Source organism: Dendrobates tinctorius, unplaced genomic scaffold (assembly GCF_039654945.1).
Source record: "Dendrobates tinctorius isolate UK_male_01 unplaced genomic scaffold, ASM3965494v1 ptg000062l, whole genome shotgun sequence".
Taxonomy (NCBI): domain Eukaryota; kingdom Metazoa; phylum Chordata; class Amphibia; order Anura; family Dendrobatidae; genus Dendrobates; species Dendrobates tinctorius.
In genome coordinates, this window is record NW_027361730.1 from 17,884,171 (window position 1) to 17,909,826 (window position 25,656).

Below are 25,656 nucleotides of genomic sequence, written 5' to 3' on the forward strand. Positions count from 1 at the left end.
AGGAGCGGTCAGAGAGATAGGAGGAGAACCAGGAGAGAACGGTGTCCTTGAGGCCAATGGAACGGAGCATAGTAAGGAGGAGCTGATGATCCACAGTGTCGAATGCTGCAGAGAGTTCCAAGAGAATTAGCATGGAGTAATGACCATTTGATTTAGCTGTTAGTAGATCATTAGAGACTTTAGTGAGGGCAGTTTCAGTAGAGTGTAAAGAGCGGAAACCGGATTGGAGAGGGTCGAGAAGAGAGTTATCAAAGAGATAGTGGATAAGACGTGAGTGGACCAGGCGTTCCAGGAGTTTAGAGATGCAGGGAAGATTAGAGGCAGGTCTATAGTTAGCGGCACAGTTTTGGTTGAGGGATGGTTTTTTTAAGTAGTGGATGTATGACGGCATGCTTAAATGAGAAGGGAAAGATACCAGAAGAGAGAGAGAGGTTAAATATTTTAGTTAGGTGAGGGGTGACAGCAGAGGAAAGGGGCTGGAGTAGATGTGACGGAAGTGGGTCACTGGTGCAAGTGGTTGGGCGAGAAGATGCAAGGAGCCTGCTTACTTCTTCTGTGACTGGTTCAAAATCAGAGAGTGAGCTAGATGCAGTGAGGGAGGGAGGACAGTGCATGGTATGAGGTGATTGGGAGATAATTTCCTGTCAGATCTGGTCAATTTTTTCTTTGAAGTAATTGGCCAGATCGTCAGCTCGAAGCTCTGTGGTTGGGGCCTGTACTCTTGGGTTGAGTAGAGAATGAAAAGTTTCAAAGAGACGTTTAGGGTTATTGGACAGTGAGGTGATGAGGATGTTGAAATAGGTTTTGTTTTGAGAGGTGAAGGGCAGTGTTGTATGTTCGAAGCATAAACTTATAATGGATGAAATCTTCGGGTAGGTTGGATTTTCTCCACAGACGTTCGGCGCACCTGGAGCACCGCTGCAGGAAACAGGAAACGTGTTTGCAGGGTGTGCCAGGGTTGTCGCCGTCTGTGTTGTGGTGTTTTTATGTATAGGAGGTGCAAATTCATCCAGGGCACTTAAAGTGTTTCATTGTAATGCTTCAATGCAGAATCAGAACATGAGAGGGAGGAGATAGGGGCCAATGAAGACTGCAAGTTCTTCATAAGTTTCTGAGTGTTAATGGCCTGTATGTTTCTATAAATATGGACAGTGGAGGTGACCTGAGCAGCCTGGCAGTTCTTGATAGAGAATGATAGAAGGTTGTGGTCAGAGAGTGGGAAAGGGGAGTTTGCAAAATCATCCACTGCACAAAGCCGAGAGAAGACCAAGTCGAGGGAGTTTCCGTCTTCATGCGTTGGAGAATTAGTATGCTGCAAAAGGCCAAATGAGGAGGTTAGAGATAAAAGGTGAGTAGCAGATGGGGAGAGGGGAAGAGCAATGGGGATGTTGAAATCACCCATGATGAGGGTAGAGATGTCACAGGAGAGAAAATGTGGAAGCCAAGTGGCAAAATGATCCAGGAACTGATGGGAGGGGCCGGGAGGACAATATACCACCGCCACTCGCATGGAGAAGGGGGTGTAGAGTCTGACGGCATGGACCTCAAAAGAAGGGAAGACAAGTGAGGGTACTTGAGGGATAACCTGAAAGGTACATTTTGGTGATAGGCGCAGACCAACGCTTCAACCTGCTCTATTGTCTAATCTTGGGGTATGAGAGAAGTGTAGTCCACCATATAAAAGAGCAGCAGCAGCGGTAGTGTCTGACTGCTTGATCCAGGTTTCAGTAAGAGCCAGAAGGTTAAGAGAATTATAAAGGAAAAAGTCATGAATGAAGCAGAGTTTGTTACACACTGAGCGAGAATTCCAAAGGGCACAATTACGAGAGACAGGTGGCAGGCAGGGAATATTAATAAGACTAGATTTTCTTTTTTGGCGGATATCAGCTGTCCGCCTACAACGGAGGTGTGAAACAGGCCTAAGTAAAAGAGCCACCTTGACAGAATTGAGCATTAGTGCTGCACAAGGTGGCTCTTTTACTTAAAACCGCCTGGGGGGGTGACAGGTGCCCTTTAAATGACTTTGTTCCACTGATTTCAGACTAAGAATACACAGATAGTGCTGCCACGGATCAAACCCAGGACCCTCCAGCCTGGCCCAAATGGGTTCTGGGCATTAGACTTGGCCTCAAAGTGGACAAACAGCCGATGTTCACAGATGTGAATAATTTATGTTTTTAAGGGGTTAAATGACTTTGGGCCACTGATCACAAACAAAGAATACAGATACATTGATGCCCTGCATCAAACCCAGGTCCCACCAGCCTGTCCTAAATGGTTTTTGGGCATAAGAATTGGCATCAAAGTGGATAAACAGCCCTTCATCACAGATTTGAGTAAGTAATTGATGTTTTTATAGAGTTGGGGAGAGTGAGCAGCCGTTTGCTTTAATGGATAGGTTTATTGGGGGAGTCAAGTGAGATGGGGGAAAGATGATGAACTCTGTTTTGTCCATGTTAAGTTTTGGAAATCTAGCAGAGAAGAAGATGAAATAGCTGACAAACATTGTATGATTTTTGATAGGGAGGTGATATCTAGTCCAGAGAGGTAGATCTGTGTGTCATCTGCAAAGAGGTGATAATGCAAGCAGTGAGATTCTATGAGCTGTCCCAGGCCGAAGGTGTAAATGGAGAAGAGCAGGGGCCCAAGGACTGAACCTTGTGGGACTCTGATAGATAGGGGGCGAGATGTTAGGGCTGGCGGAACGCACCAAATAATAAAAGATGATAAGGTGCGTTCGCAGCCCGAGATCCATGGCAATGGCAGACACTATATAGCGGTATTAAGGAAGACCACACGCAGGTTAACGTCACCCGGTGTGTACATGAGCGGACTCTGTTACCTCACAGAGCCACACTACCGCAGAACATAAATGCCAGAGCCTGTTTAAGCTCACAGAGCTCGGCAAGAGAGCGCTCAGTAAACGGTCACAGAACTCAGCCCCAAGGACACGGGGTCAGAGTCCCTCTAGACCTATTAAGCGTGCGGCTTTGCATCTGCGGACGCCACAAATTGACGCTGGCTACCGTGGAGTGCTGACCACATGCACCGTGGCATACAGACAAAGCCACCAGTGGACGCTGATGCCAGTCTCTGCCTCCTACCTGCACCTAAGCCTGGGCGCTTAACAGGCTAGGCTACACAACACATGCGTACCAGTGATAGTGATTTCATAATGAGTCATTCACCAGAGACATTCATACATGTATACAACACTCACTCCACATGGTCTATAATCCATTACTATATTAGCGCATGGCCAGGCGGCCATGCAAATCCTTTTATAGTTGCAGCCTTCCGGGACCTTCCTGGTGGTCCAATCGGAGCAGCAACAGGAACTGAGCATGTGACCTCCGACCTCAGTAGGAGAAAAGCAGGACTTAGTCCCAGGAGCGTCTGCTCGCTGCTGACTCATGCTTGGTACAATAGCTGAGCCTGGAGGAGCAACCATACGCCTAGCATTAGCCTGGGCAAGATGCTGGGACCAACGTTTCGGCTGAGCAGGAACCTCTGCAGCCGCAGAAGAATGGGAGATCGCAGAGGACACGGCTTGAGATTCCCCCTGTGCAGTGGGGGAAACTCGACACCTAACATGAAGTGAGGAGATGGTCTGCGAGTGGGAGACTCTGACTGTCCCGTCTGTTAGGTATGACGCGATCCAAGATAGGGCAAAGTCTGTAATGCCAAGAGATGAGAGGGTCTGTAGTAATAGGGAGTGGTCCACTGTATCAAAGGCAGAGGACAGGTCCAGGAGACTCAGGACAGAGTAGAGTCACTTGTCTTTGACAGTCAGCAGGTCATTGGTGACTTTAGTTAGGGCAGTTTCAGTGGAGTGATGCGGTCGGAAGCCAGATTGTAAGTGGTCGAAGAGGGAGCAGGAAGAGAGGTGGGAGGACAGTGCAAAATGGACATGTTATTCCAGTAGTTTTGAGGCAAAGGGTAGAAGTGATATGGGGCGATAGCTAGACACAGAGGATGGGTGTGATTGGGGCATGTTTGAAGCATGAGGAGAAAACACCAGTTATTGATAGGTTGAAGTGATGGGTTAGAGTTGGGATGAAGACTGTGGTGAGGTTTGGGATGAAGTGGGATGTGATCGGGTCAAGTGAACAGGTCGTGAGATATGATCTTGATCGTAGGGAGGAAAGTTGGACTTCTATAATGGTGGAGCAGCTTGTTTTGAAGGAGGAGAGCTGAGTAGTTAGGAAGAGGGGTTCTGCTGCAGTGAGTGTGGCCTTGAAAGTAGTGAGTGACTGTTTGAATGCGATGAAGTGCTCGTTGGAGTGTCATCTTTTCCATCTCTGCTGAGCATCCCTGGAAGCCTGCCTCAGTTCTTTGGTCAGGCTGGTGTGCCAGGGTTGTCTGTTGATTTTGCAAGATTTGGTATGTGTGAGAGGTGACTAATTCAAGAGCTACAGCTATTGTGGTGTTATACAAAGCGGCAGCATCAGCATCCGCATGTGTAGGGAACTTATGTTTGTAAGAAGGAGAAGGGATTCAGAGAGTGAGTGTAGATCGAGGTGTTTAAGATTTCTGCAAGGGTGTGCAAGTTTGTGGGGTGGGGATTATGGACCAGGAGAGGGAAGAGAATGCAAGCAGGTTGTGGTCAGAAAGAGGCAGAGGTGAGATAGATAGGGAGCAGAGGCGGGTGAAGATGAGGTCAAGTTTGTGGCCATCTTTGTGAGTGGCTGCAGAAGACCATTGAGCAAGGCTGAAGGAGGAAGTGAGAGATAGAAGTTTAGTGGCAGCTGAGTGGGAAGTGTCAATGGGGATGATGAAGTCGCCCATGATGATAGTGGGGATGTCAGCGTGGAGGAAATGAAGTAGCCCGGTGTTGAAGTGGTCAAAGAAGGTGGTGGCTGGCCCTGAGGGGCGGTAAATGACAGCCATTTGGAGGTTGGTGGGGGAGTAGACGCGCACAGAGTGCACCACAAAGGAAGGGAGGGTAACAGGATGACAGTGGGATTTGGGTGAAGCAGCAGTTATCTGACAGGAGAAAACCAACTCCTCCACCATGCTTGCTGCTGTGATGGGGGTGTGGGAAAGGCAGTGTCAGAGGGGGTGAGCCTGGTTTTGGTGATAGCGAAGAAGGAAAGTTTGTTAGTAATGAAAAGATCATGGATGCAGGAAAGTTTGTTGCAGACAGAGCGAGCGTTCCATAGAGCTTTTAGAGGGACTGGGGAAGCTGGGGCTGGACGGATGGGTATAATGTTAGAGAGGTTACGGAAAATTGCGATAATGCATGGTTGAGAGGTAGAAATGACTGTGGGGATGTGGTGAGGAGGGCCAGGATTTGGAGAAATATCACCGGCATTGAGGAGGAGCAGAGAGAGTGTTAGTAGGTGAGAGCAAGAAAGAGCATGAGTGAGCTGTCTGTGTTTGGAGATAGAGGATTGTATGTTGAGAAACAGTTCTGAGGAGGATGTGAGATGGATGGGGAGGATAGAGGGAGAGAGAACCAGTTCCTTACTAGGTGTAGAGAGTAGGGTTTTTTCAGAAAGTGAAGGATTATAGGGGTCAGAGTGAAAACAAACAGAAATATTGTTTACAGTGTCTGTATCCAGTTACCTTCAGTTCCCTTTTGGATTAATTCTTCCATAACTCCACACACTTCTATGATACACTTATATGATGCACTGGGCAGACTGACGTCTTGGCAGATGTATGGTTTGCAATATATTTGCTAGAAAATGCATTCAGGTGTGAAGCAGAGGGGAGTGGTCTGTGCTCATCTTGGTGACATAATTAAGAGTGAGCTAGATGCATATGATCAAGGCAGAGTAAACAAGGTCATAAATAACATTGGGGGTATTGCAGGGGTCAGTTGAAAAGTATACCAAGTGGTTTGGAAGAAGATGAGGTATTTTCCCGGCACTTTGTAATCAAACATCGCTATGCAGTAAGTCAAGTCATTTCATATCTCTTGCTCATAATTGGTCATAGTCGTACAGGGGAAGAAGAACACGCCCCCATAGACAAGTCTCTCGTGACGCCCCACTTGACTTCTATATTATAATCTAAACTTTAGAAGCTAAAATCTCTGCATCGGAGAGGACAAATTAAAAAAATAAAAACTACATTTTAGTCAGCATTGCAGTCACTATTGCATAATATGGCCAGTTTAACATGCTCAAATTGGTGAAAGAGCCTCTCTAAAGGGAATCTGTCAGTGGGATTTCAACTCCCAAGCTATTTATATACACATGTAGCTCTTTCAAAGATAAGTTCAGCAATGCCTTTACAAGACCAGTGTGTTTCTCCACCACTGAGAAATCAGTGTTTGAACTGATATGGAAATGAGGCAGGAGAACTATGGTAAATCTGAAGCATTTAGTCACTCCAGTTTCCACCTGCATTTCTCCAGGTGATTGATGGGTTTCTCCCATGTTTGTGTATAAGGAGTGACTTGTCAGTCAGTTAGTGCAGTGCAAGAGGCCAGCTGGGGACGCTACCATACTAGTCTTTTCTCTGCCTATAGTCCCTGACTGGATCTTAAATTGCCATAGTGTTTCAGAGGAAAACATCCCTACCTGCAAATGTGCAGCCATGCACTGACTCATTCTGCCCATAATCGATCGACAGGTTTCCTTGTATGCTATGTACCAAACTCTCAAATTGCCCACTCTTGAGGTGGGATTCCCTACTGACCTGTTGAGAGTGCAGACTGGTTATCTGAGGCATAGGGATGTAGGTCTATGCTATGCTAAAGATGACTCTTACCTAATCTCATGGTGGCGCCTCTAACCTGAAGATAATATCTTCCATAGTTGTAGTCTGTAAATGACTGCCAGAGACTCTCCCAGAATCCTGCTTAGCTATTGCAGTGGTATATCGGGGCATTACTAGGCAGATTTGTATGCGGGTTGGAACGTCCAATCTGATTGCACAGTTTTGTGAAGGAAGATTGGATATTATTATAGATTACGGACTTGTATTAGATAATTATTATGTATGACGTTCCTGGATATGTTAACGCACTTTTTATTTTCTAGATGGATTCAAGAGTCACATTTTCTTTCATGTCTGGATTAAATAACATCTGAAATATGAATGTGGCGTTTTTGCACAAATTATCATGGCTAACCCACAGTAAGTATCACCAGAAGACTTCTAGGTATCTGTCTTTGGTTGGGCAGAATTTCTCCCAGATTGAACTGTGAGGTGGTGAGCCGAGCCCATTACTATTAAGAGATTTCTAAAAAAAAATTTTCTTTCTCACTGCTGGAATTTTAACATTGAGAACACAACCAAAAGTATAGCCATTACATACAGTGGAATGTTAACATTTGGGCACCCCTGGTCAAAATGAATGTAATTGTGAACAATTAAGCAAGTTGATAATTAAATGATCTCTAAAAGGCCTATAGTTAAGATTAAACATTTCCTTTGTATTTTTCTCCTATGCCTCATTGGGGACACAGGACCATGGGTGTTATGCTGTTTGCCACTAGGAGGACACTAAAGGCCCCGTCACACAGCGATATCGCCAGCGAGATCGCTGATTTTGTGACGCCACAGCGATCTCACCAGCGACATCGCTGTGTGTGACATGGATCAGCGACCGGCCCCCCTGCCGGGTATCGCTGATCGCGCTCCATCGTCCTTGGGCCATTTTTTGATTGTTTGTCTCCCGCTGGCCAGCGCTCATCGCTGCGTATGGCAGCGAGAGATCAGCGACGCTGGTTTCAGGGTAAACAGCGGGTATCCAAGAGCCGCGCAGCTTTTAGATACCCACTGTTTACATTGGAAATTAAGTCTGTCTCTGTCATCTGTCTCTCTTCATTGTGCACTTTGGAATTCTCGCTCAGTGTGTAACAAACTCTCCTTCATTCCTGACTTTTTCCTTTCTAATTCTCTTAACCTCCTGGCTCTTACTGAAACCTGGATCCAGCAGTCAGACACTACCGCTGCTGCTGCTGCTCTTTCATACGGGGGGCTTCACTTCTCTCATACCCCAAGATCAGACAATAGAGCTGGTGGAGGCGTTGGTCTGCTCCTATCACCAAAATGTACCTTTCAGGTTATCCCTCAAGTACCCTCACTTGTCTTCCCTTCTTTTGAGGTCCATGCCGTCAGACTCTACACCCCCTTCTCCATGCGAGTGGCGGTGGTGTATCGTCCTCCCGGCCCCTCCCATCAGTTCCTGGATCATTTTGCCACTTGGCTTCCACATTTTCTCTCCTGTGACATCTCTACCCTCATCATGGGTGATTTCAACATCCCCATTGCTCTTCCCCTCTCCCCATCTGCTACTCACCTTTTATCTCTAACCTCCTCATTTGGCCTTTCGCAGCTTACTAATTCTCCAACGCATGAAGACGGAAACTCCCTCGATTTGGTCTTCTCTCGGCTTTGTGCAGTGGATGATTTTGCAAACTCCCCTCTCCCGCTCTCTGACCACAATCTTCTTTCATTCTCTATCAAGAACTGCCAGGCTGCTCAGGTCACCCCCACTGTCCAGACTTATAGAAACATACAGGCCATTAACACCCAGAAACTTATGAAGAGCTTGCAGTCTTCATTGGCCCCTATCTCCTCCCTCTCATGTCCTGATTCTGCATTGAAGCATTACAATGAAACACTTCAAAGTGCCCTGGATGAATTTGCACCCCCTATAAATAGAACACCACAACGCAGACGGCGACAAGCCTGGCACACGGTGCAAACACGTTTCCTGCAGCGGTGCTCCAGGTGCGCCGAACGTCTGTGGAGAAAATCCAATCTACCCGAAGATTTCATCCATTTTAAGTTTATGCTTAGAACATACAACACTGCCCTTCACCTCTCCAAACAAACCTATTTCAACACCCTCATCACCTCACTGTCTAATAACCCAAAACGTCTCTTTGACACTTTTCCAAGAGTACAGGCCCCAACCACGGAGCTCCGAGCTGACGATCTGGCCAATTACTTCAAAGAAAAAATTGACCAGATCCGACAGGAAATTATCTCCCAATCACCTCATACCATGCACCGTCCTCCCTCCCCCACTGCATCTAACTCACTCTCTGATTTTGAACCAGTCACAGAAGAAGAAGTAAGCAGGCTCCTTGCATCTTCTCACCCAACTACTTGCACCAGTGACCCATTTCCGTCACAGCTCCTTCAGTCCCTTTCCCCTGCTGTCACCCCTCACCTAACTAAAATATTTAACCTCTCTCTCTCTTCTGGTATTTTTCCCTTCTCATTTAAGCATGCCATCATACTTCCACTACTTAAAAAACCATCCCTTGACCAAAACTGTGCCGCTAACTATAGACCTGTCTCTAATCTTCCCTTCATCTCTAAACTCCTGGAACGCCTTACGGCATACGTCGCGATGCGCCACATAATGGGGGTCTATGGCAGCGTTAACGGACTGCGTTACACCGCGTTATACCGCGGTGTAACGCAGTCCGTTAAACAGACTGCCTCAACGCAGTGTGACCCCAGCCTAATGCATCAGGCTTGTTTAGATGTTCTTTTGCATACTTTTGACACTGTATTTTATGCTGGGGATGCAGGGAAGGTTTTCTTCTGATGACTCTTCCATGAAGGCCATATTTGTGCAGGTGTCTCTGACCTGTAGAACAATGTACCACAACTCCAGAGTCTGCTAAATCTTTCCGAAGGTCTTTTGTTTGCAATCAAGCAGGAGTTCTGATTTGCCTCTCTAGCAATCGTACGAGCAAATCTCACTGAAATTTTGTTTGATCTTCCAGACCTTATCTTGACTTCCACTGTTCCTGTTAACTGCCATTTCTTAATTACATTTCAATCTGAGGAAAGGGCAACTTGAAAACACTTTGCTACCTTCTTAATGGCCTTTTCCTGCTTTGTGGGCCCTTCATCATTTCCATAGTGCTAGGCAGCTGCTTAGAAGAACCCATCACTGCTGTTGTTTGGTACAAGGTTAGGAGAGGATTTTTTTTTTTTTTATTGTAAAGCTGGGAAATTTGCTTCACCTGGCCTTTCCTAACCATGATGGTGGACAAGTCATATCCCTAATCGGCTAATTAAGGTCTGAAACGTTGGTTAAAGTTACCTGAGCACACAAATCTATAAGGGTGCCCAATCTTTTGCACCTGCCCGTTTTCCTTTTTCTCATTTCTAAAATGTAAACAAATTTTTTTGCCTAAAATACAAAGGAAATTTGTCATCTTTTAACTTTAGGCCTTTTAGAGATCATTTCATCTTTAACTTGCGTAACTGTTCACAATAAAAATAATTTTGACCAGGGGTGCCTAAACTCTTACACGCCACTGTATTAGGCAGTTGCTTTTTGGCAAATGGAGTAAATAAAGCTTTATTGATCATGAATTATTCTGTGTGTTTGTTATAAACTGGGTTGTTTAAATGTCCTGGAGGCATTAGTACTATCATGCAATCATTTGAGAACTCCATTTATAGGGACACAAGAGAATAAAGGTACTTTGTTCTTAGGCACGTTTTGGACTTCGCATTAGGCCGGGATCACACATGCGAGAAACTCGGACGAGTCTCGCATGTTAATACCCGGCACTGCCGCCGGCACTCAGGAGCGGAGCGTGCAGCTGCATGTATTGCTATGCGGCAGCACGCTCCGATCTGAGTGCCGATTATTAACATGCGAGACTCGTCCGAGTTTCTCGCATGTGTGATCCGGGCCTTACTCCTTTCCACTCAGATCTAAACTGATGTCCTTATCTATCTAAATTGACCGTGCCAAGCTGATATGAAACATTTGGGAAACACAGTGCCTTGCGAAAGTATTCAGCTCCCTGGAATTTTTTTCAACCTTTTTCCACAAATCATGCTTCAAACATAAAGATACCAAATGTAAATTTTTGGTGAAAAATCAGCAACAAGTGGAACACAATTGTGAAGTTGAACGAAATTTATTGCTTATTTTAAATTTTTGTGGAAAGTCAAAAACTGAAAAGTTGAGCGTGCAATATTATTCGGCCCCCTTAACATTAAAGGGGTTTGCCCCTTTGCCTTTATTGTGTTGGGGACATGATATTGTTGCACAGCTGGGCCATCGGTGTAACATAAATCTGCCGCACATGTACTAGCAGTACAAGCGGTTTCCTGATCTATACCACCTGTTAGTTCGGTTCTATTGTGCATTTGATTAACCCCTTCCTGACATCCGACGTACTATCCCGTCCACGGTACCCGGGCCCGTATGACCGTGGACGGGATAGTACGTCTACCGCGATCAGCGGCGCCCACGTGGTGAGCGCCGCTGATCGCGGCCGGGTGTCAGCTGATTATCACAGCTGACACCCGGCACTATGTGTCAGGGGCGGTCACGGACCGCCCCCGACACGTTAACCCCTTGCACACCGCGATCAAACATGATCGCGGTGTACCGGGAGTTAAAGGGAAGCATCGGGAGGGAGGGGGCTCCCTCCGTGCTTCCCTGAGCCCCCCACGGCAGCGCAAAGTGCAGCGCTGCTGCGGGGGGCTCCTATCCTCCAGGCCCCCGAATCCAAGATGGCGACGGGGGCCTTCGGGGACCTGAGGAAGCTGGCTTCCTCAGTGCCTGCAAAGCGCAGGCAAGAGGAAGTCTGCTTCAATGCCTGTGACAGATTGCTGATCTGTCACAGTGATCTGTGATGTGACAGATCAGCGATCTGTCACAGGACAGTGATGTCCCACCTGGGACTATGTAATAAAGTAAAAAAAAAATTAAAAAAAAATGTAAAAATAAATTAAAAAAAATCGCCAAATAAATTAGAAAAAAAAAAAAAAATATTCCCCCAATAAATCCATTTTTTGGAAATAATAAAAAAAAAAACAATAAAAGTACACATATAAGGTATCGCCGCGTCCGTAATGACCAGCCCTATAAAACTGTCCCATTAGTTAACCCTTTAAGCGAACCCCTTAAAAAATAAAAATAAAAAACGAAGCAAAAAATAATGATTTATTATCATACCGCCAAACAAAAAGTGTAATAACGCGCGATCAAAAAGACGCATATAAATATCCATGGTACCGCTGAAAACGTCATCTTGTCCCGCAAAAAACGAGCCACAATACAGCATCATCAGCGAAAAAATAAAAAAGTTATAGCTCACAGAATAAAGCGATGCAAAAATAATTATTTTTTATATAAAATAGTTTTCATTGCATAAAACCGACAAAAACATAAAAAAACGACCTAAATGAGGTATCGCTGTAACCGTACTGACCAGAAGAATAAAACCGCTTTATCAATTTTACCGCACGCGGAACGGTGTAAACGCACCCCCCCAAAAGAAATTCATGAAACGCTGGTTTTTGTTCATTCTGCGTCCCAAAAATAGGAATAAAAAGCGATCAAAAAATGTCACGTGCCCGAAAATGGTACCAATAAAAACGTCAACTCGTCCCGCAAAAAATAAGACCTCACATGACTCGGTGGGTCAAAATACGGAAAAATTATAGCTCTCAATATGTGGTGATGCAAAAACTATTTTACAATAAAAAGCGTCTTTTAGCGTCTGACAGCCGCCAAACATAAAAACCGCCATAAATAGTAAGTCAAACCCCCCGTTATCACCCCCTTAGTTAGGGAAAAATAATAAAACTAAAAAAAAAGTATTTATCTCCATTTTCCCGTTAGGGTAAGGCTGTGTGCACACGCTGCGGATTAGGTGCGGATTCACCCGCGCAGATTTTGTAAAGTCCGCAGGTGAAACCGCAGGTCAAAAGACCTGCGGTTTTACCTGCGGATTGCTCTGCGGTTTTGTCCTGCGGTTTTTCATCTCCTCAATAGAGGAGATGGCAAACCGCAGGAGAATCCGCAGAAAGAATTGACATGTCAATTCTTTCTGCGGATTGAAAACCGCAGATAATCCGCGCGGAAAATTCCGCACCGTCTGCACTGCGGTTTTTGATTCCCATAGGGAATCATGGTACTGTACACCGCAGCAAAAACTGCTGCTGGTCCGCAGCGGCCAAAACTGCTGCGGAACCGCAGCAAAATCCGCAGCGTGTGCACACAGCCTTAGGGTTAGGGCTAGGGCTAGGGTTAGGGCTAGGGTTAGGGCTAGGGTTAGGGCTAGGGTTAGGGCTCAGATTAGGGTTAGGGGTGTGTTGGGGTTAGGGTTGGAGTTATAATTGGGAGTTTCCACTGTTTGGGCACATCAGGGGCTCTCCAAATGCAACATGGCGTCTGATCTCAATTCCAGCCAATTCTGAGTTGAAAAAGTCAAATGGTGCTCCTTCCCTTCCAAGCTCTGACATGCGCCCAAACAGTGTTTTACCCCCACATGTAGGGTATCAGCCTACTCAGGACAAATTACAAAACAATTTTTGGGGTCCAATTTCTCCTGTTACCCTTAGGAAAATAAAAAATTGGGGGCAAAAATATCATTTTTGTGGAAAAAAATGATTTTTTTATTTTCACGTCCGAGTGTTATAAACTTCTGTGAAACACTTGGGGGTTCAAAGTGCTCACCACACATCTAGATAAGTTCCGTGGGGGGTCTAGTGTCCAAAATGGGGTCACATGTGGGGAGTTTCAATAGTTTAGGTACATCAGGGGCTCTCCAAACGCACATGACACCCGCAGACCATTCCATCAAAGTCTGCATTCCAAAACGTCACTGCTTCCCTTCCGAGCCCAGACGTGTGTCCATACAGTAGTTTTCTCCCACATATGGGGTGTCAGCGTACTCAGGCCAAATTGGAAAACAACTTTTGGGGTCCAATTTCTCCTGTTACCCTTGGGAAAATGAAAAAATTGGGGACTAATTGATCATGTTTCTGGAAAAAATACGATTTTTTTATTTTCATGCCCTGGCATTATAAACTTCAGTGAAGCCCTTGGGGGTTCAAAGTGCTCACCTCACATCTAGATAAGTTCCTTAGTGGGTCTAGTTTTCAAAATGGGGTCATTTGTGGGGGGTTTCCACTGTTTAGGTACATTAGGGGCTCTCCAAAGGCAACATGACACCCGCAGACCATTCCATCAAAGTCTGCATTCCAAAACGTCACTACTTCCCTTCCGAGCCCCGACGTGTGCCCATACAGTAGTTTTCTCCCACATATGGGGTATCAGCATACTCAGGACAAATTGGACAACAACTTTTGGGGTCCAATTTCTCCTGGTACCCTTGGGAAAATAAAAAAATGGTGACTAAAAGATCATGTTTGTGGAAAAAATACGAATTTTTTATTTTCACGCCCGGGCATTATAAACTTCTGTGAAGCACTGGGGGGTTCAAAGTGCTCACCACACATCTAGATAAGTTCCTTGGGGGGTCTAGTTTACAAAATGGTGTCATTTGTGGGGGGTTTCCACTGTTTAGGTACATTAGGGGCTCTCCAAAGGCAACATGACACCCGCAGACCATTCCATCAAAGTCTGCATTCCAAAACGTCACTACTTCCCTTCCGAGCCCCGACGTGTGCCAATACAGTAGTTTTCTCCCACATATGGGGTATCAGCATGCTCAGGACAAATTGGACAACAACTTTTAAGGTCCAATTTCTCCTGGTACCCTTGGGAAAATAAAAAAATGGTGACTAAAAGATCATGTTTGTGGAAAAAATACGAATTTTTTACTTTCACGCCCGGGCGTTATAAACTTCTGTGAAGCACTGGGGGTTCAAAGTGCTCACCACACATCTAGATAAGTTCCTTGGGGGGTCTAGTTTACAAAATGGTGTCATTTGTGGGGGGTTTCCACTGTTTAGGTACATTAGGGGCTCTCCAAAGGCAACATGACACCCGCAGACCATTCCATCAAAGTCTGCATTCCAAAACGTCACTACTTCCCTTCCGAGCCCCGACGTGTGCCAATACAGTAGTTTTCTCCCACATATGGGGTATCAGCATACTCAGGACAAATTGGACAACAACTTTTAAGGTCCAATTTCTCCTGGTACCCTTGGGAAAATAAAAAAATGGTGACTAAAAGATCATGTTTGTGGAAAAAATACGAATTTTTTATTTTCACGCCCGGGCGTTATAAACTTCTGTGAAGCACTGGGGGGTTCAAAGTGCTCACCACACATCTAGATAAGTTCCTTGGGGGGTCTAGTTTCCAAAATGGTGTCATTTGTGGGGGGTTTCCACTGTTTTGGTACATCAGGGGTTTTCCAAACGCGACATGGAGTCCGATCTCAATTCCAGCACAAAACGTCTAATGGCGCTGCTTCCCTTCCGAGCTCTGCCATTCGCCCAAATAGTGGTTTACCCCCACATGTGGGGTATCAGCGTACTCAGGACAAATTGCACAATAACTTTTAGGGTCCTGTTACCCTTGGAAAAATAAGAATTGAGGGTGAAAAGATCATTTTTGTGGAAAAAATATGATTTTTTAATTGTATGGCTTTATGTTATAAACTTCTGTGAAGCCCATGGGGGTTCAAAGTTCTCACCACACATCTAGATAAGTTCCTTAGGGGGTCTAGTTTCCAAAATGGTGTCATTTGTGGGGGGTTTCCACTGTTTTGGTACATCAGGGGTTTTCCAAACGCGACATGGAGTCCGATCTCAATTCCAGCACAAAACGTCAAATGGCGCTGCTTCCCTTCCGAGCTCTGCCATGCGCCCAAATAGTGGTTTACCCCCACATGTGGGGTATCAGCGTACTCAGGACAAATTGCACAATAACTTTTAGGGTCCTGTTACCCTTGGAAAAATAAGAATTGAGGGTGAAAAGATCATTTTTGTGGAAAAAATATGATTTTTTAATTGTATGGCTTTATGTTATAAACTTCTGTGAAGCCCATGGGGGTTCAAAGTTCTCACCACACATCTAGATAAGTTCCTTAGGGGGTCTAGTTTCCAAAATGGGGTCACTTGTAGGGGGTTTCCACTGTTTAGGTACATCAGGGACTCTCCAAACGTTACATGGCGTCCAATCTGAATTCCAGCCAATTTTGCATTGAAAAAGTCAAACGGCGCTCCTTCCATTCTGAGCTCTGCCATGCGCCGAAACAGTCGTTCCCCCCCACATATCAGGTATCTGCGTACTCAGGACAAATTGCACAATAACTTTTGCAGTCAAATTTCTCCTGTTACCCTTGGTAAAATAAAAAAAATTGAACCTGAATTATTTTTTTTATGAAAAAAAGTTAGATGTTCATTTTTTTTAAATATTCAAAAAAATTCCTGTGACGCACCTAAAGGGTTAATAAACTTCTTGAATGTGGTTTTGAGCACCTTAAGGGGTGCAGTTTTTAGAATGGTGTCACTTTTGGGTATTTTCTATCATATAGACCCCTCAAAGTGGCTTCAAATGTGATGTGGTCCTAAAAATAAAATGGTGTTGTAAAAATGAGAAATCGCTGGTCAACTTTTAACCCTTATAACTTCCTAACAAAAAAAAATTTTGGTTCCAAAATTGAGCTGATGTAAAGTAAACATGTGGGAAATGTTACTTATCAAGTTTTTTGTGTGCCGTATCTCTGTGATTTAAGGGCATAAAACTTCAAAGTTGGAAAATTGCGAAATTTTCAAAATTTTTGCCAAATTTCCATTTTTTTCACAAATAAACGCAAGTTATTTGAATGAAATTTTACCACTAACATGAAGTACAATATGTCACGAGAAAACAATGTCAGAATCACCGGGATCCATGGAAGCGTTCCAGAGTTATGACCTCATAAAGGTACAGTGGTCAGAATTGTAAAAATTGGCCCGGTCATGAACGTGCAAACCACCCTTGGGGGTGAAGGGGTTAAACTCAGACCTGGCACCGCAGCAGGATTGTATTGTATCACTTCTAAATATTTTGGAAGAAATTCAGAGTTGCTATCTTAGATCAATAATGGTATTTATATATTATATTAAACAGAGAGGAGATGAATTGTGTGTAATAACTGGTATATTTGTAAAGCTGCTTTTACCGGGTTAGGCCTGTTTCACATTTCCATTTGTTGCCATCAGTCAAAATCCGCCGTTTTGCAAAAAAAACGGATCCTCCATTTTTTTTGGTGGATCCGTTTTTTTCCCCATTGACTTGCAATAGCGGCGGATTTTGACGGATCATCCGTTGGATCCGTTTTTTGACGGATCCGCCGTAATTTTGGCGTCCGCTGACTTGAGTTAAGGGACAATGAAACGTTTTTTTTTTGCTGCGTCAAAATAGCGGATAGCAACGGATCCGCCGCCATTCGTTATAATGGTCGCCTATGGGCGGCGGATCCGTTGCCAACCGTTTTTTCATGGAATCCGGCAACGGATCCGCTTTTTGACACTGAGCATGCCTGGAAGAACTTTCTTGCCAGAAATTTAACCCCAAACTCCGCTCTGGCGATGGAAAATCTCTCTCTCTCTCACACTCTCTCTCGTCATTTCCCTTTTAATTTCATCACCTTGCTTCCAAAAACGGATCCGTCAAAAAAACGGATCCTGTGACATCCGTTTGTGGCAAAACGGAAACGGGTCCATTTTTCACACTCTGGCGGATTTGGACTGACGTCAAAAAACTGAAGTGTGAAACAGGCCTTAAGTAGCTAATAATTAAGGGTGATACGCGCATGACATTACTTCTTGACTTGGGATTTGCTTCTTTTGCTTTTTTTTTTTTTTTTTTTTTTTTTTTTTACTCCTTATAGGTCTAGCTGGCTGAAGCCATGTTGTGGCAAGAGGGCTACAGTGTGGCACGTGTTTCTGCTCAGTGCCGGAGTGAATAGCTTCCTGGTATCCTGCGTGATCATAGTGGTAATTCTAATGACCATGGAGCTGCTGATAGACACCAAACTTCTTCAGTGTGAGTTATTATAAATTTCGATTATTTGTGTCGCTCGTATTAGACTTACCAGATGTATGGCATCATATGATTGCGCACATCAATCCAGGCCTTGGTGTCATGTACTGTACAATTGTTTCAACAGATTTAAAGGGAATCTGTCACCAGGTTTTAGCACCTCTGTCTCCGAGCAGCATGATACGACAGCAGAGACCCTGAAACCAGCGATGTGTCACTTACTACGCAGCATATTGTTTTTGTTTTTTTTTCCAAATTCAATATTGATTTTTCATAAAAGTAATAACATTTTGAAAACAATCACCTTCAGAATCCTGCCCATTAGGTGATATTCACTTTTCCCAACAGTTTTTCGAAAACCAATGTTTGAAACTTTTTAAAATTGTATTATTTTTTTTTTATATAAATTCTTTTGAATTAATGCTGTTTAAGTGCCTCCAGCTATTTTTTTCTTAACCTCTTCTACTTCCTGAAAAGGCTTTTGCTTTTAGGTTTTTCATCATTCTTGAGAGGAAGAAGTTTTCGGCTGAGTAAGGGGGGGTGAGAAACACTTGTCGTGTCGTTTTTCGCCAAAAATTGTTTGATTTTCACAGCTGTGTGGGCAGGCGCGTTGTCATGATAAAGCAGCCAGTCTCCCGATCGCCACAATTCGGGTCGTTGTTTTCTCACTGCCTCACGCAATCACTTCAGCACTTGCACATAGTAATGTTGGATCACTGTGGTGCCCTGAGGAACAAATTCAATGTGATTCAGTCCTTTTGATGTAAAAAAAAACCCAAACCATCATGGACTTCCAATTTCGATTCACTTGCCGTGCATTTTTGTGGTCTGGGCCATGAAGCTATCTTAAGCTGGCTGTACTGCAGTTTTGTTTCAGGATCATACGTGTAACGCCAAGATTCATCCCATGTGATGACTTTTAACCAAAAATCAGGGTCAGTTTGTGCCTGTTTTATCAATTCCTGACACTCTCCGACAGTTCTCCCACTGGTCCTGGGAAAGCAGTCGTGGAACAAGCTTTTGTTGTGGTGTCTCATGTTCAAATCTTCAGTTAGGATTGGTTGGCATGAACTAAAGGAAATCCCAGTTATTTCCTCCAATTCGTCAACTATTTTGCACCGATCAAACATGATAGCATCGGGCACTTTGAACATTTTCGTCTGTTTTGGACGTCGAGGGTTTCATCTTTAAGTGACATTTGTTCACTTCTGAACCGGGCAAACCACTTGTAAATTGTCGCCTGGCTTAGAGCTTCCTTCCCATAATCTTTCAGAAGCATTGAAACGGTTTCTGCCACTGTTTTCTTTAACCGGAAATTAGAATTTGACGTTGGTGCATTGCTCTGTTAAGTTTTGCCATCGCAATAGCGCCAAGAACGTTGGTAGGGGCTTAAGAATACAATCACTCTGTCTGCTGCTATGGTTTCTCATGAACGCTTCTTGGCCAAGTGAGCAGGGAGAGTGTCTACTGAGAGTACCTAGCGGGAGAGGGCAGCGCCGCCAACCCATTTGCTCCCACTCATATATGAAATTACAGGAAATAAAATGATGGGTACAATGGAAAGGTTGCTAATTTAATATAGTCAATAAATAGGTAGGTAATAGAAAGGAGTAAGGAGACCATAAGTCTTTGCCTAATAAGACCAAGGTTACGATGAGGAAACTAAGGATATCAACTGGCAGATGGACTATCGACAATACATGGATGTGTTAAGATGCAAAATAAAAATCCAGTGTTTTGTCTTCTGTAGATATACGAAATCCTGAGCTCTGTATAACCCCATCCACACCACTGATTGGCAGCTTTTTGTGTTCACTGTGCATAGGCAGAAAGCTGGCATTCTGGTGGGGATGGGTTATACAGGGCTCATGGACTCGGGATCTGTCTCTACATCATGCAGCTCTCAGATTAGATGGTAAACCTTGGTGACATATTTCCTTTAAGCAGTTTTTTTTTTATGGGGGGACGGGACAAGTCCTCTGGCTTCATTTTTGTACAAAATAAGATGCTTATTTATTGTACCGTAGCTTGTTTGAGTAACCTGTAAATACAGAGGGGTTGTTTTTTATGAGGGGGGAAAAAAGGGTTTTTTGTGTTTTTTTGTGGAAAAAGTTTTTTTTCAGCTAGCTGCTATATATGATATTGTAGGTCAGCCTCGTTTAGTAAAAGCCACAGTTGAAATAATCGGAGAGAAAACGCTACAGCGTTGCATTATACTTTGGATTGTGAATCTCATTTGCTGCGATAAAATCTTCCAGAACTGTACAAGCGTGAACGGATTTACTCAGACTGGTGTTATCAATGATTTATTTTTTTACCTAATTTTTCATAGTTTCTAATGCATCGCAGTGTTCAGGGATCATTCACTGGATTAGTCTGTCCATTCTCTCCTTGTTCTTTGTAGAGGTAAGTTTTATTTTACGTACTTCCTTACAATATTCAGCACAAGTGGTCTAACCTCTCTAAAGTCCGCAGTATTTGGTCCCCCTCCTGGTAGAAATTACGTACGTCCCGTACATTTTCTCATCTGTGTTAGCTTTAACCACTCAAGTGCAAATTGGAAAACATACTAGTAGTGTCCTAGGAGCTCCCAGTAACTCGTGATCATGTGTTTCCTACAGATGAAATTTGTTTTTGTTTTTTTTTGTTTTGTGTAGACCGTACTCAGGATCGTTGTTCTGGGTATCTGGGATTATATTGAAAACAAAGTTGAGGTGAGTTTTCTCTTCCTCATTTTTTTTTTTGGACAAACTGACTGACATCATTCTGTTACAAGAAATGGTTCCCTGAGTAAGTCCACATCCATGTGCAGACCTTTTCTCTTGTCTATATTCTAATCTCTGGGTCCTAAATTGTATAGATTATTCAGAGTTGTTGTTTTTTTTTGTTTTTTGTTTTTTTATTACTGTTTTAATAATATTTGTGTACACAACAGGTATTGGATGGAGCTGTCATTATTCTCTCACTTGCTCCCATGGTGGCATCTACTGTAGCCAATGGACCTAGTAGTCCATGGGATGCCATCAGTCTCTTTATTTCTTTGAGGATTTGGAGGGTGAAGAGAATTATTGATGGTAAGTGACACTTTGTTTTGTAATTTTGAAACTATTTAGTCGAAAATACTTTTGACCAATCATTCTTCCTTCCCTTATTTTCTATATTTTCTATCAAATTATTTCCAACAAGCATTTACTTATTTTACAGCTGTCTTTTTATTTCTTCATGCTCATTTGATCAAGTCCTCACTGTGTTTGTAGCACCCCTCTTTTTGTCCAATTGTGGCTGGAATAGGATCTTTAACTGAACACATTTCATTGTGGCTGGGTCATCTTCTACAGCCTATAGTCGAGGAGGCCCAGCTACATAAATGATACCAAAGAGCTTCTTCTAATATAACAAGATCTATATTGTGAGAAAGAGGAGTCATGGACGACTTGTAATGTCATTTCTTTATACACCTCGTTGCCATACAACTTATCCTTGGAGGCTTTATCATTTCATAGTCTGCAAACATAGCAATTATCCCAAGGATTTATGGTCTTATATACTGTTACATGGTGTTATTTTTCAAAAAAATCTCTTCTTCATTTTGGCAAGTGATTTCTTTTGTAAATAGAAGGTTGCCCATCGGGGGTGAAATTCTCAAGTTCAGTGATCAACCTCTATATGTCTTGTTGGTAGAAAAGTCCTCTCTCTATATGCTACCATCAACCCGTACTTGTATAGCATCAAGTGCTACGGTCTTTATATAGATAACCTCAGTAGGAGGATTAGGAGCAAACCTCACATTTTGTCTAGCATTTGAATGATTACATTTAAGGTTTACAGTACAGTGAAATGAAAACCATGCATCTTTCCTTTATAAAACTCTACATCCAAAAGTTGGTCTAATTAGAAAGCAGTTACCATATATAGAAAACCAGCAATGGCACGAGATGTGACTGTGTTACTCTGCTATTCCCCAGACCGATGGACCCCTCTGTTATCTTTGTGTAACAAGCTCATGCCTCCATATGCTACATTTCAGTGATTCAGATGTTCTGTGACCTTGCGATAAAGTCCCCTGCCGGTCTAAACGTATTTTGTTGCTAATCTGTTTTCAACTGGTTCATGCTTCTTTGATGTTGTAGGGATTTGCTATGGAAGGCAGTAGCAGGGCCGCAGTAATTAGGCAACACACAGGCTTAGAGTCCAACTTCAGTGGTTTAATGACACTTTTAAACAGCAGGTAAGCAGAAAGTAAAGAAAAACACAAACATACTCCAGCTTGGAGAACCACTGGTCTCACACTCACCCTTGCACGAGACGGGCTTAACTAAGCGGCTGCCCGGTCAGCGGCATCCGCCAGATGCCATTCCCAGGGTTGTTTTAAGTCTTGCTGCTAAAACTTTGCAGCATGGATAGTCCAACAAAACAAGTTCAGGCTAACTCCTGCCAAGTTCCTCCTATCTTCCACACACACACACACTCACCATGTGCCAAACAACATCTCCATTACTTAGCCCATAACCCCACCCTCAGATGAGGTAGACATCACATGGGCTGATCACGTGACTGTGACATCATTGCAGGTCCTCCACTTTAGGGAAAATCCCGGCCAAACTTTATCCTGGTGGGAGAAATGTATCTCCCATCCAGCACTACACCCTTTGCTGTACCACATACCTCCCCCTTTGTCCAACTCTAGGGTGGTGGACACATGACATACAGTGAACTCTGGACAGGGCATCTACGTTTCCCTGCAGTCTGCCTGCCCGATGTTCTACTGAAAATTTGAAATTTTGCAGGGACAGAAACCATCTGGTGACTCACGCATTCCTCTCCTTAGCTTGACTCATCCACGTAAGAGGGGAATGATCTGTCACCAAACAAAATCTTAAAGATGAAGAAGAACAGCATCTCATCCGGGTGAAAAATATATAAACATTTATTGTGCCATGACAAAATGCGACGTTTCGATCATCACATGGTCGAAACGTCGCATTTTGTCATGGCACAATAAATGTTTATATATTTTTCACCCGGATGAGATGCTGTTCTTCTTCATCTTTTGGATTCTGTGTCCAACTGGGTCTTTGGACTTTGAACGTGCCTCTCTTGGATCAAGTAGTTGCTGTCGGCCACTTTTATTTATTTTTTTTTTTTTTCTATACCAAACAAAATCTTGTCCCCAGCAAATAATAGTGCAATGACTCAAGCGCCCACTTAATGGCCAGGCACTCTCTCTCCACAATACTGTACCGGGATTCGGCTGGGGTAAGTTTCCGGCTTAGAAAACTAACGGGATGCTCTTCCCCGTTAACCTTTTGAGACAGCACGGCACCGAGCCCTATCTCAGAGGCATCAGCCTGCACAATGACTTTACAAAGGCCTTCTCTATCTGATCATTCCAGCGGACCATCACTGACTTCCTCCCTTTCAAGCAGTCTGTTAAAGGCGCGGACAGGTTTGCAAAGGTTGTTGTGAGGGGACGGGGCCAGTTCTGAATTGCCTCCACTTTGTTTACTTGGGGTTTGAGGACTCCTTTCCCAATGACATAACCCAAGTACCGAGCTTCCGCCATCCCATGGAACACTTCTTTGGGTTGGCAGTTAGCCCTGCTTGTCGCAGAGAATCTATCACCGCCTGTACATTTGGTATGTGACTTTCCCAGTCTGTACTGTACACAACAAAAAAATCTAGATAGACTGAGGCATAACAGCGATGGGGAAGGAGAACAATATCCATTAACCGTTGGAACGTCACTAGCGCGCCATGCAACTCTATGGGTAATACTTTATACTGGAACAGCCCTTCAGGTGTTAAAAACGCCATTTTTTTCCCTAGCCGCCTCTGTTAGGGGTACCTGCCAATATCCTTTTGCGAGGTCAAGGGTTGAAAAATACCATGCCTGCCCAAACTGCTCTATCAACTCATCGACCCGGGGCATGTGGTAGGCGTCAAATTTTGGAATTTCATTAAGTTTTCTAAAGTCATTACAGAACCTTAGTGTCCCATCAGGCTTGGGTATTATGACTATTGGGCTGGCCCACTCACTTTGGGACTCTTCAATGACCCCTAACTGCAGAATAGTTTTACCTTCTCCGAGATGGCTTGTCACCGGGACTCAGGTACCCAATACGGCTTTAGTCGGACTTTGGCCTGTGGCTCCGTGACAATGTCATGTTGGATTAGGGAGGTGCATCCAGGGAGCTCAGAAAAAACATCTGTATTTCGTCTAACAATCTCCCTGACCTCCTGAACCTGTTTAGGAGACAAAGTATCTGCTATTTTGACTACGGAGCAAGTTTCTCCTGACAACCTCAGAGGTAATGGAGCCTTCTCCACATGAAATGCAGGCAGCGGACTATCCCCACCAAGGTGGTCTCTATCTTTCCATGGTTTAAGCAAATTAATATGGTTAATCTGTTCTGGCTTCCTCCGTCCTGGTTGGTGTACCTTGTAGTCTACTGGCCCCACCTTCTCCATAATCTTGTAGGGCCCCTGCCACCTTGCAAGAAATTTGCTATCTACTGTAGGCACATATACCAACACCTGATCCCCAGGATTAAAGGTTCTTACCCGAGCCTCCCAGTTATAGACCCGACTCTGCGACCGTTGTGCTGCCTCCATATGTTCCCAAACTAATGGTAGGACTGTCTCCATTTTTTCTTGCATTTTTGCAACATGTTCTATCACACTTTTGGTGGGGGTTGGGGGGTTGGTTGATTCTCCCAGGCCTCTTTGGCTATATCGAGTAAGCCCCGTGGATGTCTGCCATACAATAGTTCAAAGGGTGAGAACCCCGTAGATGCCTGGGGCACCTCCCGCATTGCAAACAATAAATATGGCATTAAGAGATCCCAGTTTCCCATCTTTGGAAACTGCTTTTTTAACATGCTCATTATTGAATCTTTCTACCAGACCATCTGTTTTGGGATGATAGACTGATGTGCCCAATTGTTTAACATTTAACAAGCGGCAGAGTTCCTTCATCATTTTTTACATAAAGGGGGTTCCCTGGTCTGTTAAAATTTCTTTAGGAATTCCCACCCGCGAAAACATACCCATGAGTTCCTTTGCTATGAGCTTAACTGATGTGTGGCGCAGCGGAACGGCCTCAGGATACCGGGTAGCATAATCTAGAACTACAAGGATGTGTTAGTGTCCCCTTGCTGACTTATTGACAGGCCCAACCAGATCCATTGCCACTCTTTCGAAGGGTACCTCTATAATTGGTAAAGGCACCAAAGGACTCCAAAAGTGAGACTGGGGACTGGTTACCTGGCACACTGGACAGGAATTACTGTACCGTTTAACTTCTTCATGGACACCTAGCCAGTAAAACCGCTGCAAAATCCGGTCTAGGGTTTTCTTCTGACCCAAATGCCCACCGAGTACATGCGCATGCGCTAAGTCCATTACCAGCCTACGATATCCCTTCGGTACGACTAACTGTTCTACCATTTCCCCACGTATTTTCTCAACCCTATGTAACAGATCTCGGTTCAGATCAAAGCGAGGCAACACTGTAGCTTCCCCAGGTTGTTGGGGTTCCCCATTATTAAACAGTAAATTTTCCCTGGCTCGAGCCAAAGTAGGGGTTCGGAGTTGCGCCGTACCAAAATTGTCACCTGATACATTTAAGTCTGACAATTCAGGTCCCGGCGGCTTGTCTTCCACCTCTCCAGCCAATACTTCTATAGGAGAATTTTTCCCCTCCACTGAAGGGAAGGTTACCCCTACCGCCAGAACTTCTTCCTTCTTCCTCTGGGCCACCAGGTTCATGCCCTACTTCGGGATAATGTAACCTGATTGCCACCGGTGCCGGTAGTTGTTCAGGGGGTGGGACAACAGTTGGCCAAAGCACAGAAAATAAAGGAAAGTCTCTTCCAAGTATCACTTCATAATGCAAATTACTCACAACCCCCACCTCGTGGCACTGCCTGCCTGCTGGTGTGTTTATCACCACTAGAGCGGTAAGATAGTCTTAGGTCCCCATGTA

At 44.2% G+C, this 25,656-nt stretch overlaps 1 protein-coding gene across 2 annotated transcripts in view; it reads left to right on the forward strand.

Moving 5' to 3' along the window:
• TMEM266 (transmembrane protein 266) overlaps window positions 1-25,656 on the forward strand; it is a 93,251-nt gene that overhangs the window by 3,317 nt on the left and 64,278 nt on the right. For both annotated transcript variants that reach the window (XM_073579342.1, XM_073579343.1), the window contains exons 2-6: window positions 6,993-7,089; window positions 17,521-17,675; window positions 20,005-20,078; window positions 20,330-20,386; window positions 20,608-20,746. In XM_073579342.1, the coding sequence (XP_073435443.1) occupies window positions 7,076-7,089; window positions 17,521-17,675; window positions 20,005-20,078; window positions 20,330-20,386; window positions 20,608-20,746 (439 nt within the window). In that variant the 5' untranslated portion in view covers window positions 6,993-7,075. The remainder of the gene's footprint in view (window positions 1-6,992; window positions 7,090-17,520; window positions 17,676-20,004; window positions 20,079-20,329; window positions 20,387-20,607; window positions 20,747-25,656) is intronic.